General features: G+C 51.3%; 1 protein-coding gene across 1 annotated transcript in view; it reads right to left on the reverse strand.

The window, feature by feature from the left end:
• LOC127922397 (UDP-GalNAc:beta-1,3-N-acetylgalactosaminyltransferase 2-like) overlaps positions 1-10,968 on the reverse strand; it is a 30,247-nt gene extending 19,279 nt beyond the window's left edge. Inside the window, 7 exon segments of the mRNA XM_052506108.1 lie at positions 7,037-7,220; positions 8,333-8,377; positions 8,380-8,410; positions 8,987-9,097; positions 9,188-9,283; positions 10,867-10,879; positions 10,949-10,968. Of these exon segments, the coding sequence (XP_052362068.1) occupies positions 7,037-7,220; positions 8,333-8,377; positions 8,380-8,410; positions 8,987-9,097; positions 9,188-9,283; positions 10,867-10,879; positions 10,949-10,968 (500 nt within the window).
• Positions 10,969-13,836: the final 2,868 nt, after the last annotated feature.

Below are 13,836 nucleotides of genomic sequence, written 5' to 3' on the forward strand. Positions count from 1 at the left end.
AGCGTCAGGCTGGGGACGGTAGCGTCAGGCTGGGGACGGTAGCGTCAGGCTGGGGACGGTAGCGTCAGGCTGGGGACGGTAGCGTCAGGCTGGGGACGGTAGCGTCAGGCTGGAGATAGGAGCGTCAGGCTGGAGATAGGAGCGTCAGGCGGGGGATGGTAGCGTCAGGCGGGGGATGGTAGCGTCAGGCTGGGGATGGTAGCGTCAGGCTGGGGATGGTAGCGTCAGGCTGGGATGGTAGCGTCAGGCTGGGGATGGTAGCGTCAGGCGGGGGATGGTAGCGTCAGGCGGGGGACGGTAGCGTCAGGCTGGGGACGGTAGCGTCAGGCTGGGGACGGTAGCGTCAGGCTGGGGACGGTAGCGTCAGGCTGGGGACGGTAGCGTCAGGCTGGGGACGGTAGCGTCAGGCTGGGGACGGTAGCGTCAGGCTGGGGACGGTAGCGTCAGGCTGGGGACGGTAGCGTCAGGCTGGGGACGGTAGCGTCAGGCTGGGGACGGTAGCGTCAGGCTGGGGACGGTAGCGTCAGGCTGGGGACGGTAGCGTCAGGCTGGGGATAGGAGCGTCAGGCTTGGGATAATAGCGTCAGGCTGGGGATAGTAGCGTCAGGCTGGGGATAGTAGCGTCAGGCTGGGGATAGTAGCGTCAGGCTGGGGATAGGCTGGGGAGAGGCTGGGGACGGTAGCGTCAGGCTGGGGACGGTAGCGTCAGGCTGGGGACGGTAGCGTCAGGCTGGGGACGGTAGCGTCAGGCTGGGGACGGTAGCGTCAGGCTGGGGACAGTAGCGTCAGGCTGGGGATAGTAGCGTCAGGCTGGGGATAGGCTGGGGATAGTAGCCTCAGGCTGGGGATAGTAGCGTCAGGCTGGGGATAGTAGCGTCAGGCTGGGGATAGTAGCGTCAGGCTGGGGATAGTAGCGTCAGGCTGGGGACAGTAGCGTCAGGCTGGGGACAGTAGCGTCAGGCTGGGGACAGTAGCGTCAGGCTGGGGACAGTAGCGTCAGGCTGGGGACAGTAGCGTCAGGCTGGAGATAGGAGCGTCAGGCTGGGGACAGTAGCGTCAGGCTGGGGACAGTAGCGTCAGGCTGGGGATAGGCTGGGGACGGTAGCGTCAGGCTGGGGACGGTAGAGTCAGGCTGGGGACGGTAGCGTCAGGCTGGGGACGGTAGCGTCAGGCTGGGGACGGTAGCGTCAGGCTGGGGACGGTAGCGTCAGGCTGGGGACGGTAGCGTCAGGCTGGGGACGGTAGCGTCAGGCTGGGGACGGTAGCGTCAGGCTGGGGACGGTAGCGTCAGGCTGGGGATAGGCTGGGGATAGGCTGGGGATAGTAGCCTCAGGCTGGGGATGGTAGCGTCAGGCTGGGGATGGTAGCGTCAGGCTGGGGATGGTAGCGTCAGGCTGGGGATGGTAGCGTCAGGCTGGGGATGGTAGCGTCAGGCTGGGGATGGTAGCGTCAGGCTGGGGATGGTAGCGTCAGGCTGGGGATGGTAGCGTCAGGCTGGGGACGGTAGCGTCAGGCTGGGGACGGTAGCGTCAGGCTGGGGACGGTAGCGTCAGGCTGGGGACGGTAGCGTCAGGCTGGGGACGGTAGCGTCAGGCTGGGGACGGTAGCGTCAGGCTGGGAGACGGTAGCGTCAGGCTGGGAGACGGTAGCGTCAGGCTGGAGATAGTAGCGTCAGGCTGGAGATAGGAGCGTCAGGCTGGAGATAGGAGCGTCAGGCTGGAGATAGGAGCGTCAGGCTGGGGACAGTAGCGTCAGGCTGGGGACGGTAGCGTCAGGCTGGGGACGGTAGCGTCAGGCTGGGGACGGTAGCGTCAGGCTGGGGACGGTAGCGTCAGGCTGGGACGGTAGCGTCAGGCTGGGGACGGTAGCGTCAGGCTGGGGACGGTAGCGTCAGGCTGGGGACGGTAGCGTCAGGCTGGAGACGGTAGCGTCAGGCTGGAGATAGTAGCGTCAGGCTGGAGATAGGAGCGTCAGGCTGGAGATAGGAGCGTCAGGCTGGGGACAGTAGCGTCAGGCTGGGGACGGTAGCGTCAGGCTGGGGACGGTAGCGTCAGGCTGGGGACGGTAGCGTCAGGCTGGGGACGGTAGCGTCAGGCTGGGGACGGAGCGTCAGGCTGGGGACGGTAGGAGCGTCAGGCTGGGGACGGTAGCGTCAGGCTGGGGACGGTAGCGTCAGGCTGGGGACGGTAGCGTCAGGCTGGGACGGTAGCGTCAGGCTGGAGATAGTAGCGTCAGGCTGGAGATAGGAGCGTCAGGCTGGAGATAGGAGCGTCAGGCTGGGGACGGTAGCGCCAGGCTGGGGACGGTAGCGTCAGGCTGGGGACGGTAGCGTCAGGCTGGGGACGGTAGCGTCAGGCTGGGGACGGTAGCGTCAGGCTGGGGACGGTAGCGTCAGGCTGGGGACGGTAGCGTCAGGCTGGGGATGGTAGCGTCAGGCTGGGGATGGTAGCGTCAGGCTGGGGATGGTAGCGTCAGGCTGGGGACGGTAGCGTCAGGCTGGGGACAGTAGCGTCAGGCTGGGGACGGTAGCGTCAGGCTGGGGATGGTAGCGTCAGGCTGGGGATGGTAGCGTCAGGCTGGGGATGGTAGCGTCAGGCTGGGGATGGTAGCGTCAGGCTGGGGATAGTAGCGTCAGGCTGGGGATAGTAGCGTCAGGCTGGGGATGGTAGCGTCAGGCTGGGGATAGTAGCGTCAGGCTGGGGATGGTAGCGTCAGGCTGGGGATGGTAGCGTCAGGCTGGGGATGGTAGCGTCAGGCTGGGGATAGGCTGGGGATAGTAGCGTCAGGCTGGGGATAGTAGCGTCAGGCTGGGGATAGTAGCGTCAGGCTGGGGATGGTAGCGTCAGGCTGGGGATGGTAGCGTCAGGCTGGGGATAGTAGCGTCAGGCTGGGGATAGTAGCGTCAGGCTGGGGATAGGCTGGGGATAGTAGCGTCAGGCTGGGGATGGTAGCGTCAGGCTGGGGATGGTAGCGTCAGGCTGGGGATGGTAGCGTCAGGCTGGGGATGGTAGCGTCAGGCTGGGGATAGTAGCGTCAGGCTGGGGATAGTAGCGTCAGGCTGGGGATAGTAGCATGGTACGTACCATTTCTATTTGATAATTTACACATTCACTGAATAGCAGAGCCAGTAAAGAGCTTTTTAAACCAAGTCTGATTTTTTCGTATGAACTTAATTTCATAATTGATTCCTTTCAGCTAACTACAGTAGTGGACTATAGGGCCTCAATGGCGTCGCTCCAGAAGGACTCGGTTTCCTTTCAATCATTGACACAAAGACTTCCTTTATGGCTGCTTTTACATCAATGGTGTCGCTCCAGAAGGACTCTGTTTCCTGCTTTCACGTCAATGGTGTCGCTCCAGAAGGACTCTGTTTCCTGCTTTCACATCAATGGTGTCGCTCCAGAAGGACTCTGTTTCCTGCTTTCACATCAATGGTGTCGCTCCAGAAGGACTCTGTTTCCTGCTTTCACATCAATGGTGTCGCTCCAGAAGGACTCTGTTTCCTGCTTTCACATCAATGGTGTCGCTCCAGAAGGACTCTGTTTCCTGCTTTCACATCAATGGTGTCGCTCCAGAAGGAGTCTGTTTCCTGCTTTTACATCAATGGTGTCGCTCCAGAAGGACTCTGTTTCCTGCTTTTACATCAATGGTGTCGCTCCAGAAGGACTCTGTTTCCTGCTTTCACATCAATGGTGTCGCTCCAGAAGGACTCTGTTTCCTGCTTTCACATCAATGGTGTCGCTCCAGAAGGACTCTGTTTCCTGCTTTTACATCAATGGTGTCGCTCCAGAAGGACTCCGTTTCCTGCTTTCACATCAATGGTGTCGCTCCAGAAGGACTCCGTTTCCTGCTTTCACATCAATGGTGTCGCTCCAGAAGGACTCTGTTTCCTGCTTTCACGTCAATGGTGTCGCTCCAGAAGGACTCTGTTTCCTGCTTTTACATCAATGGTGTCGCTCCAGAAGGACTCTGTTTCCTGCTTTTACATCAATGGTGTCGCTCCAGAAGGACTCTGTTTCCTGCTTTTACATCAATGGTGTCGCTCCAGAAGGACTCTGTTTCCTGCTTTTACATCAATGGTGTCGCTCCAGAAGGACTCTGTTTCCTGCTTTTACATCAATGGTGTCGCTCCAGAAGGACTCTGTTTCCTGCTTTTACATCAATGGTGTCGCTCCAGAAGGACTCTGTTTCCTGCTTTTACATCAATGGTGTCGCTCCAGAAGGACTCTGTTTCCTGCTTTCACGTCAATGGTGTCGCTCCAGAAGGACTCTGTTTCCTGCTTTCACATCAATGGTGTCGCTCCAGAAGGAGTCTGTTTCCTGCTTTTACATCAATGGTGTCGCTCCAGAAGGAGTCTGTTTCTGCTTTTACATCAATGGTGTCGCTCCAGAAGGAGTCTGTTTCCTGCTTTTACATCAATGGTGTCGCTTCCAGAAGGACTCTGTTTCCTGCTTTTACATCAATGGTGTCGCTCTAGAAGGACTCTGTTTCCTGCTTTTACATCAATGGTGTCGCTCCAGAAGGAGTCTGTTTCCTGCTTTCACATCAATGGTGTCGCTCCAGAAGGACTCTGTTTCCTGCTTTCACATCAATGGTGTCGCCCAGAAGGAGTCCGTTTCCTGCTTTTACATCAATGGTGTCGCTCCAGAAGGACTCCGTTTCCTGCTTTCACATCAATGGTGTCGCTCCAGAAGGACTCCGTTTCCTGCTTTCACATCAATGGTGTCGCTCCAGAAGGACTCTGTTTCCTGCTTTCACGTCAATGGTGTCGCTCCAGAAGGACTCTGTTTCCTGCTTTCACATCAATGGTGTCGCTCCAGAAGGACTCTGTTTCCTGCTTTTACATCAATGGTGTCGCTCCAGAAGGACTCTGTTTCCTGCTTTCACATCAATGGTGTCGCTCCAGAAGGACTCTGTTTCCTGCTTTCACATCAATGGTGTCGCTCCAGAAGGACTCTGTTTCCTGCTTTCACGTCAATGGTGTCGCTCCAGAAGGACTCTGTTTCCTGCTTTTACATCAATGGTGTCGCTCCAGAAGGACTCTGTTTCCTGCTTTTACATCAATGGTGTCGCTCCAGAAGGAGTCTGTTTCCTGCTTTTACATCAATGGTGTCGCTCCAGAAGGAGTCTGTTTCCTGCTTTACATCAATGGTGTCGCTCCAGAAGGACTCTGTTTCCTGCTTTCACATCAATGGTGTCGCTCCAGAAGGACTCTGTTTCCTGCTTTTACATCAATGGTGTCGCTCCAGAAGGACTCTGTTTCCTGCTTTCACATCAATGGTGTCGCTCCAGAAGGAGTCTGTTTCCTGCTTTTACATCAATGGTGTCGCTCCAGAAGGACTCTGTTTCCTGCTTTCACATCAATGGTGTCGCTCCAGAAGGAGTCTGTTTCCTGCTTTTACATCAATGGTGTCGCTCCAGAAGGACTCTGTTTCCTGCTTTCACATCAATGGTGTCGCTCCAGAAGGAGTCTGTTTCCTGCTTTCACATCAATGGTGTCGCTCCAGAAGGAGTCTGTTTCCTGCTTTCACATCAATGGTGTCGCTCCAGAAGGAGTCTGTTTCCTGCTTTCACATCAATGGTGTCGCTCCAGAAGGAGTCTGTTTCCTGCTTTCACATCAATGGTGTCGCTCCAGAAGGAGTCTGTTTCCTGCTTTCACATCAATGGTGTCGCTCCAGAAGGACTCTGTTTCCTGCTTTCACATCAATGGTGTCGCTCCAGAAGGACTCTGTTTCCTGCTTTCACATCAATGGTGTCGCTCCAGAAGGACTCCGTTTCCTGCTTTCACATCAATGGTGTCGCTCCAGAAGGACTCCGTTTCCTGCTTTTACATCAATGGTGTCGCTCCAGAAGGACTCTGTTTCCTGCTTTCACATCAATGGTGTCGCTCCAGAAGGACTCTGTTTCCTGCTTTCACATCAATGGTGTCGCTCCAGAAGGACTCTGTTTCCTGCTTTCACATCAATGGTGTCGCTCCAGAAGGACTCTGTTTCCTGCTTTCACATCAATGGTGTCGCTCCAGAAGGACTCTGTTTCCTGCTTTTACATCAATGGTGTCGCTCCAGAAGGACTCTGTTTCCTGCTTTTACATCAATGGTGTCGCTCCAGAAGGACTCTGTTTCCTGCTTTTACATCAATGGTGTCGCTCCAGAAGGACTCTGTTTCCTGCTTTCACATCAATGGTGAAATTGAGAAACTGTCTTCCAGCGAAGGACTATCATAAAATTTTTAAATAAATCCTCACCAAGTTCATGCAAATATTTTTGGAAGAGAAAATCGTCCTTGGTGTGCAAGAGGCTTAAGAATAGATGTACAGCAGCCCAGAGCAGCCCCGAGCAGCCCAGAGTAGCCCAGAGCAGCCCCGAGTAGCCCAGAGCAGCCCCGAGTAGCCCCGAGCAGCCCCGAGTAGCCCCGAGCAGCCCCGAGTAGCCCGAGCAGCCCGAGTAGCCCGAGCAGCCCAGAGCAGCCCCGAGCAGCCCCGAGTAGCCCAGAGTAGCCCCGAGCAGCCCCGAGTAGCCCAGAGCAGCCCGAGTAGCCCAGAGCAGCCCGAGTAGCCCAGAGCAGCCCCGAGTAGCCCAGAGTAGCCCAGAGCAGCCCCGAGTAGCCCCGAGTAGCCCAGAGCAGCCCTGAGTAGCCCAGAGCAGCCCAGAGTAGCCCAGAGCAGCCCAGAGCAGCCCGAGTAGCCCAGAGCAGCCCAGAGTAGCCCAGAGCAGCCCAGAGTAGCCCAGAGCAGCCCAGAGCAGCCCCGAGTAGCCCAGAGCAGCCCAGAGCAGCCCAGAGCAGCCCAGAGCAGCCCAGAGCAGCCCAGAGCAGCCCGTGCAGCCCCGAGTAGCCCAGAGCAGCCCAGAGTAGCCCAGAGCAGCCCCGAGCAGCCCAGAGCAGCCCAGAGCAGCCCCGAGCAGCAGAGCCAAACTATACGATTTCTGTCCATTTCCATGTTACTGGTATAGCAGGACAAAAACTACGATAACAGAGGGAAACAGCGACTCTCGCAGTGTAGTTGCGAAGTTAGACCAGTCACACTGGGTACGTACCACTTGTAGAACTGCAGTAGTTTAGAAGGCACGTTCCTGTATGTATCTACTACATCCACAAACACTATGTCTCCATATCGCAGACCCTCCTGCTCCAGAGACCTGTCCTCCATCTGCAGTCTGGTGCCGTGACTCTGGATCCGACCCTGTCGGCCATGCAGCACCTCCCACAGGGAGGCCATGTCTAGGAGGAGAAACAATGAGAGAATAGAAGACATACCGACAGGCCATGTCTAGGAGGAGAAACAATGAGAGAATAGAAGACATACAGACAGACCATGTCTAGGAGGAGAAACAATGAGAGAATAGAAGACATACAGACAGACCATGTCTAGGAGGAGAAACAATGAGAGAATAGATAACATACAGACAGACAGGCCATGTCTAGGAGAAACAATGAGAGAATAGATAACAACTCATTTGGCCGCCTTTCGTTCCAGTACTCTGCTGCCTGTGACTGGAACGAATTGCAAAAATCGCTGAAGTTGGAGACTTTCATCTCCCTCACCAACTTCAAGCATCAGCTATCTGAGCAGCTAACCGATCACTGCAGCTGTACATAGTCTATTGGTAAATAGCCCACCCAATCTACCTGCCTCATCCACATACTGTTATTTATTTACTTTTCTGCTCTTTTGCACACCAGTATCTCTACCTGTACATGACCATCTGATCATTTATCACTCCAGTGTTAATCTGCTAAATTGTAATTATTCCCCTACCTCCTCATGCCTTTTGCACACAATGTATATGGACTTTCTTTATTCTACTGTGTTATTGACTTGTTAATTGTTTACTCCATGTGTAACTCTGTTGTCTGTTCACACTGCTATGCTTTATCTTGGCCAGGTCGCAGTTGTAAATGAGAACTTGTTCTCAACTAGCCTACCTGGTTAAATAAAGGTTAAATAAAAATAAACATAGTGCACTACTTTAGACCAGAGCCCTATGGCACCCTGTTCCCTATATAGTGCACTAATTTAGACCAGAGCCCTATGGCACCCTATTCCCTATATAGTGCACTACTTTAGACCAGAGCCCTATGGCACCCTATTCCCTATATAGTGCACTACTTTAGACCAGAGCCCTATGGCACCCCTATTCCTATATAGTGCACTACTTTAGACCAGAGCCCTATGGCACCTATTCCCTATATAGTGCACTACTTCTGTTTTATTTTCTGCATGAACTCTTCTCTTTCTCACCATGTCTCATATATTGATTGGTCTAAACACAAAGACCATGAATGGATATATTGATTGGTTCTGAAGTCACACGCCATTGGACTGGACTCACCATGGATTCTGAAGGTGAACCCTCCAGCCAACCCTGGGAAGCCAGAGCACTCCTGTGAGGCAACGTCCCCTCATCGATCTGTAACATCACACACAGAGAGAGAGATTGTCGACACACAGGAGAGAGAGAGAGAGAGAGAGAGAGAGAGAGAGAGAGAGTCACACAGGGGAGAGAGAGAGTCGACACACAGGAGGAGAGAGAGAGAGAGAGAGAGAGAGAGAGTCGACACACAGGAGAGAGGGAGAGAGAGGGAGAGGGAGAGAGAGTGAGAGAGAGAGAGAGAGAGAGAGAGAGAGAGACACACAGGGAGGAGAGAGAGAGAGAGAGAGAGAGAGAGAGTCGACACACAGGAGAGAGAGAGAGAGAGAGAGAGAGAGAGAGAGAGAGAGACACACAGGAGAGAGAGAGAGAGAGAGAGAGAGAGAGAGAGTCGACACACAGGAGAGAGAGAGAGAGAGAGAGAGAGAGAGAGAGAGAGAGAGAGAGTCGACACAGGAGAGAGATTGGAGACGATACATTTCTGTCACATGAACATTTGCAGGAGATTTAACTGTGGAATATTGCTAGATTTAGCTATTGTCATATTTTAAAGACTATTGAACAAACACAAAGTGTAGCATATCTGTGAAAACGAATGGGAAGCTATTAAGGTACAGAGGAAAACTTGAGGACTCCTCCCCCGTTGTTCAGCTTCACCCGGGATGTGTTGACCGTAGTCAGACCAGCTAAGTCAGGACTCTCCCAGACCAGAGTCCCCTCAAAGCCCTGGACAGGAGAGAAGGACACGACAGTCCAGTCAGACAATTCCCTATTAGTATTCTCTGTTTAGAGACTTTACCATGACATAAACCTCACCTTGGGCAGAATGAACCACTCCACTGGTTTGTGCCACACACCGTTCAGACTTGTCCCAGGACTGAGCGGGCTGAAGCAGGCCGTCACCACTGCCTCCTACCACACACAGAGGAGGTGGTTGAGGAATCAACAACACACTCTGGAGATTCACCTTCTGTATCCAGTACGCTCTACTATTCTAGAGCCTTACTGCTGCTGGTCTACTGCTGCTGGTTCTACTGCTGCTGGTCTACTGCTGCTGCTGGTTCTACTGCTGCTGGTTCTACTGCTGCTGGTTCTACTGCTGCTGCTGGTTCTACTGCTGCTGGTCTACTGCTGCTGGTTCTACTGCTGCTGGTTCTACTGCTGCTGCTGGTTCTACTGCTGCTGGTCTACTGCTGCTGGTTCTACTGCTGCTGGTCTACTGCTGCTGGTCTACTGCTGCTGGTTCTACTGCTGCTGCTGGTTCTACTGCTGCTGGTTCTACTGCTGCTGGTGGTCTACTGCTGCTGCTGGTTCTACTGCTGCTGGTCTACTGCTGCTGGTTTCTGCTGCTGGTTCTACTGCTGCTGGTCTACTGCTGCTGGTCTACTGCTGCTGGTCTACTGCTGCTGGTTCTACTGCTGCTGGTCTACTGCTGCTGCTGGTTCTACTGCTGCTGCTGGTTCTACTGCTGCTGCTGGTTCTACTGCTGCTGGTTCTACTGCTGCTGGTTCTACTACTGCTGCTGGTTCTACTGCTGCTGCTGGTCTACTGCTGCTGGTCTACTGCTGCTGCTGGTCTACTGCTGCTGGTCTACTGCTGCTGGTCTACTGCTGCTGGTCTACTGCTGCTGGTCTACTGCTGCTGGTTCTACTGCTGCTGGTCTACTGCTGCTGGTTCTACTGCTGCTGGTCTACTGCTGCTGCTGGTTCTACTGCTGCTGGTTCTACTGCTGCTGCTGGTCTACTGCTGCTGCTGGTCTACTGCTGCTGGTCTACTGCTGCTGGTTCTACTGCTGCTGCTGGTTCTACTGCTGCTGGTTCTACTGCTGCTGGTTCTACTGCTGCTGGTCTACTGCTGCTGGTCTACTGCTGCTGGTCTACTGCTGCTGGTTCTACTGCTGCTAGTCTACTGCTGCTGGTCTACTGCTGCTGGTTCTACTGCTGCTGCTGGTCTACTGCTGCTGGTTCTACTGCTGCTGCTGGTCTACTGCTGCTGCTGGTTCTACTGCTGCTGCTGGTCTACTGCTGCTGCTGGTCTACTGCTGCTGGTTCTACTGCTGCTGCTGGTCTACTGCTGCTGCTGGTCTACTGCTGCTGGTCTCTGCTGCTGGTTCTACTGCTGCTGCTGGTCTACTGCTGCTGCTGGTTCTACTGCTGCTGGTTCTACTGCTGCTGGTCTACTGCTGCTGCTGGCTGCTGTTCTACTGCTGCTGGTTCTACTGCTGCTGGTCTACTGCTGCTGGTCTACTGCTGCTGGTTCTACTGCTGCTGCTGGGTCTGTTCTACTGCTGCTGGTCTACTGCTGCTGGTTCTACTGCTGCTGGTTCTACTGCTGCTGGTCTGCTGCTGGTCTGCTGCTGCTGGTCTACTGCTGCTGCTGGTCTACTGCTGCTGGTCTACTGCTGCTGCTGGTCTACTGCTGCTGGTCTACTGCTGCTGCTGGTCTACTGCTGCTGGTCTACTGCTGCTGCTGGTCTACTGCTGCTGCTGGTCTACTGCTGCTGGTCTACTGCTCAGTACAGAAAAATATTCCTCTGCTTGATATGTTTTGCTTTCCCTCAGCTCTATAAATTCCTACCACCAGCAGGAGTTTGACATTCAATAAGTTATCTGGCGGACAGCCTCAACTCAGAGAACAGCTACACTCCGAGTCCGCGAACAGCTACACTCCGAGTCCGCGAACAGCTACACCCGAGTCCACAAACAGCTACACCCGAGTCCACGAACAGCTACACTCCGAGACCACGAACAGCTACACCCCGAGTCCACGAACAGCTACACTCCGAGTCCACGAACAGCTACACTCCGAGTCCACGAACAGCTACACTCCGAGACCACGAACAGCTACACTCCGAGACCACGAACAGCTACACTCCGAGTCCACGAACAGCTACACTCCGAGACCACGAACAGCTACACCCCGAGTCCACGAACAGCTACACCCCGAGTCCACGAACAGCTACACCCCGAGACCACGAACAGCTACACCCGAGACCACGAACAGCTACACCCGAGACCACGAACAGCTACACCCCGAGACCACGAACAGCTACACCCCGAGACCACGAACAGCTACACCCCGAGACCACGAACAGCTACACCCCGAGTCCACGAACAGCTACACCCCGAGTCCACGAACAGCTACACTCCGAGACCACGAACAGCTACACCCCGAGTCCACGAACAGCTACACCCCGAGACCACGAACAGCTACACCCGAGACCACGAACAGCTACACCTCCGAGACCACGAACAGCTACACTCCGAGACCACGAACAGCTACACCCCGAGACCACGAACAGCTACACTCCGAGACCACGAACAGCTACACTCCGAGACCACGAACAGCTACACTCCGAGACCACGAACAGCTACACTCCGAGACCACGAACAGCTACACTCCGAGTCCACGAACAGCTACACTCCGAGACCACGAACAGCTACACTCCGAGACCACGAACAGCTACACTCCGAGACCACGAACAGCTACACCCGAGTCCACGAACAGCTACACTCCGAGACCACGAACAGCTACACCCCGAGTCCACGAACAGCTACACTCCGAGACCACGAACAGCTACACTCCGAGACCACGAACAGCTACACTCCGGGACCACGAACAGCTACACTCAACCGGGACCACGAACATATACAATGCTGTATATAAACCATGTACAATGCTGTATATAAACCATATATACAATGCTATATAAATATACAATGCTGTATATAAACCATATACAATGCTGTATATAAACCATGTACAATGCTGTATATAAACCATATACAATGCTGTATATAAAGCCTTATACAATGTATATAAACATGTACAATGCTGTATATAAACCATATATAAACCATGTACAATGCTGTATATAAACCATGTACAATGCTGTATATAAACCATGTACAATGCTGTATATAAACCATGTACAATGCTGTATATAAACCATGTACAATGCTGTATATAAACCATGTACAATGCTGTATATAAACCATGTACAATGCTGTATATAAACCATGTACAATGCTGTATATAAACCATGTACAATGCTGTATATAAACCATGTACAATGCTGTATATAAACCATGTACAATGCTGTATATAAACCATAAACCATGTACAATGCTGTATATAAACCATGTACAATGCTGTATATAAACCATGTACAATGCTGTATATAAACCATATACAATGCTGTATATAAACCATGTACAATGCTGTATATAAACCATGTACAATGCTGTATATAAACCATGTACAATGCTGTATATAAACCATGTACAATGCTGTATATAAACCATGTACAATGCTGTATATAAACCATATGCTGTATATAAACCATGTACAATGCTGTATATAAACCATGTACAATGCTGTATATAAACCATATACAATGCTGTATATAAACCATGTACAATGCTGTATATAAACCATGTACAATGCTGTATATAAACCATATACAATGCTGTATATAAACCATATACAATGCTGTATATAAACCATGTACAATGCTGTATATAAACCTATGTACAATGCTGTATATAAACATATACAATGCTGTATATAAACCATGTACAATGCTGTATATAAACCATATACAATGCTGTATATAAACCATGTACAATGCTGTATATAAACCATATACAATGCTGTATATAAACCATATATAAACCATGTACAATGCTGTATATAAACCATGTACAATGCTGTATATAAAAACCTGTATATAAACCATATACAATGCTGTATATAAACCCTATACAATGCTGTATATAAACCTATACAATGCTGTATATAAACCATATACAATGCTGTATATAAAGCATATATAAACCATGTACAATGCTGTATATAAACCATGTACAATGCTGTATATAAACCATGTACAATGCTGTATATAAACCATATACAATGCTGTATATAAACCATGTACAATATAAAACCATATATAAACAATGCTGTATATAAACCATGTACAATGCTGTATATAAACCATGTACAATGCTGTATATAAACCATGTACAATGCTGTATATAAACCATGTACAATGCTGTATATATATAAAAACCATATATGCTGTATATAAACCATATACAATGCTGTATATAAAACCATGTACAATGCTGTATATAAATATATAAACCATGTACAATGCTGTATATAAACCATGTACAATGCTGTATATAAACCATGTACAATGCTGTATATAAACCATATACAATGCTGTATATAAACCATGTACAATGCTGTATATAAACCATATACAATGCTGTATATAAACCATGTACAATGCTGTATATAAACCATGTACAATGCTGTATATAAACCATGTACAATGCTGTATATAAACCATGTACAATGCTGTATATAAACCATATACAATGCTGTATATAAACCATGTACAATGCTGTATATAAACCATGTACAATGCTGTATATAAACCATGTACAATGCTGTATATA

This window comes from Oncorhynchus keta, unplaced genomic scaffold (assembly GCF_023373465.1).
Source record: "Oncorhynchus keta strain PuntledgeMale-10-30-2019 unplaced genomic scaffold, Oket_V2 Un_contig_2556_pilon_pilon, whole genome shotgun sequence".
Lineage (NCBI taxonomy): Eukaryota > Metazoa > Chordata > Actinopteri > Salmoniformes > Salmonidae > Oncorhynchus > Oncorhynchus keta.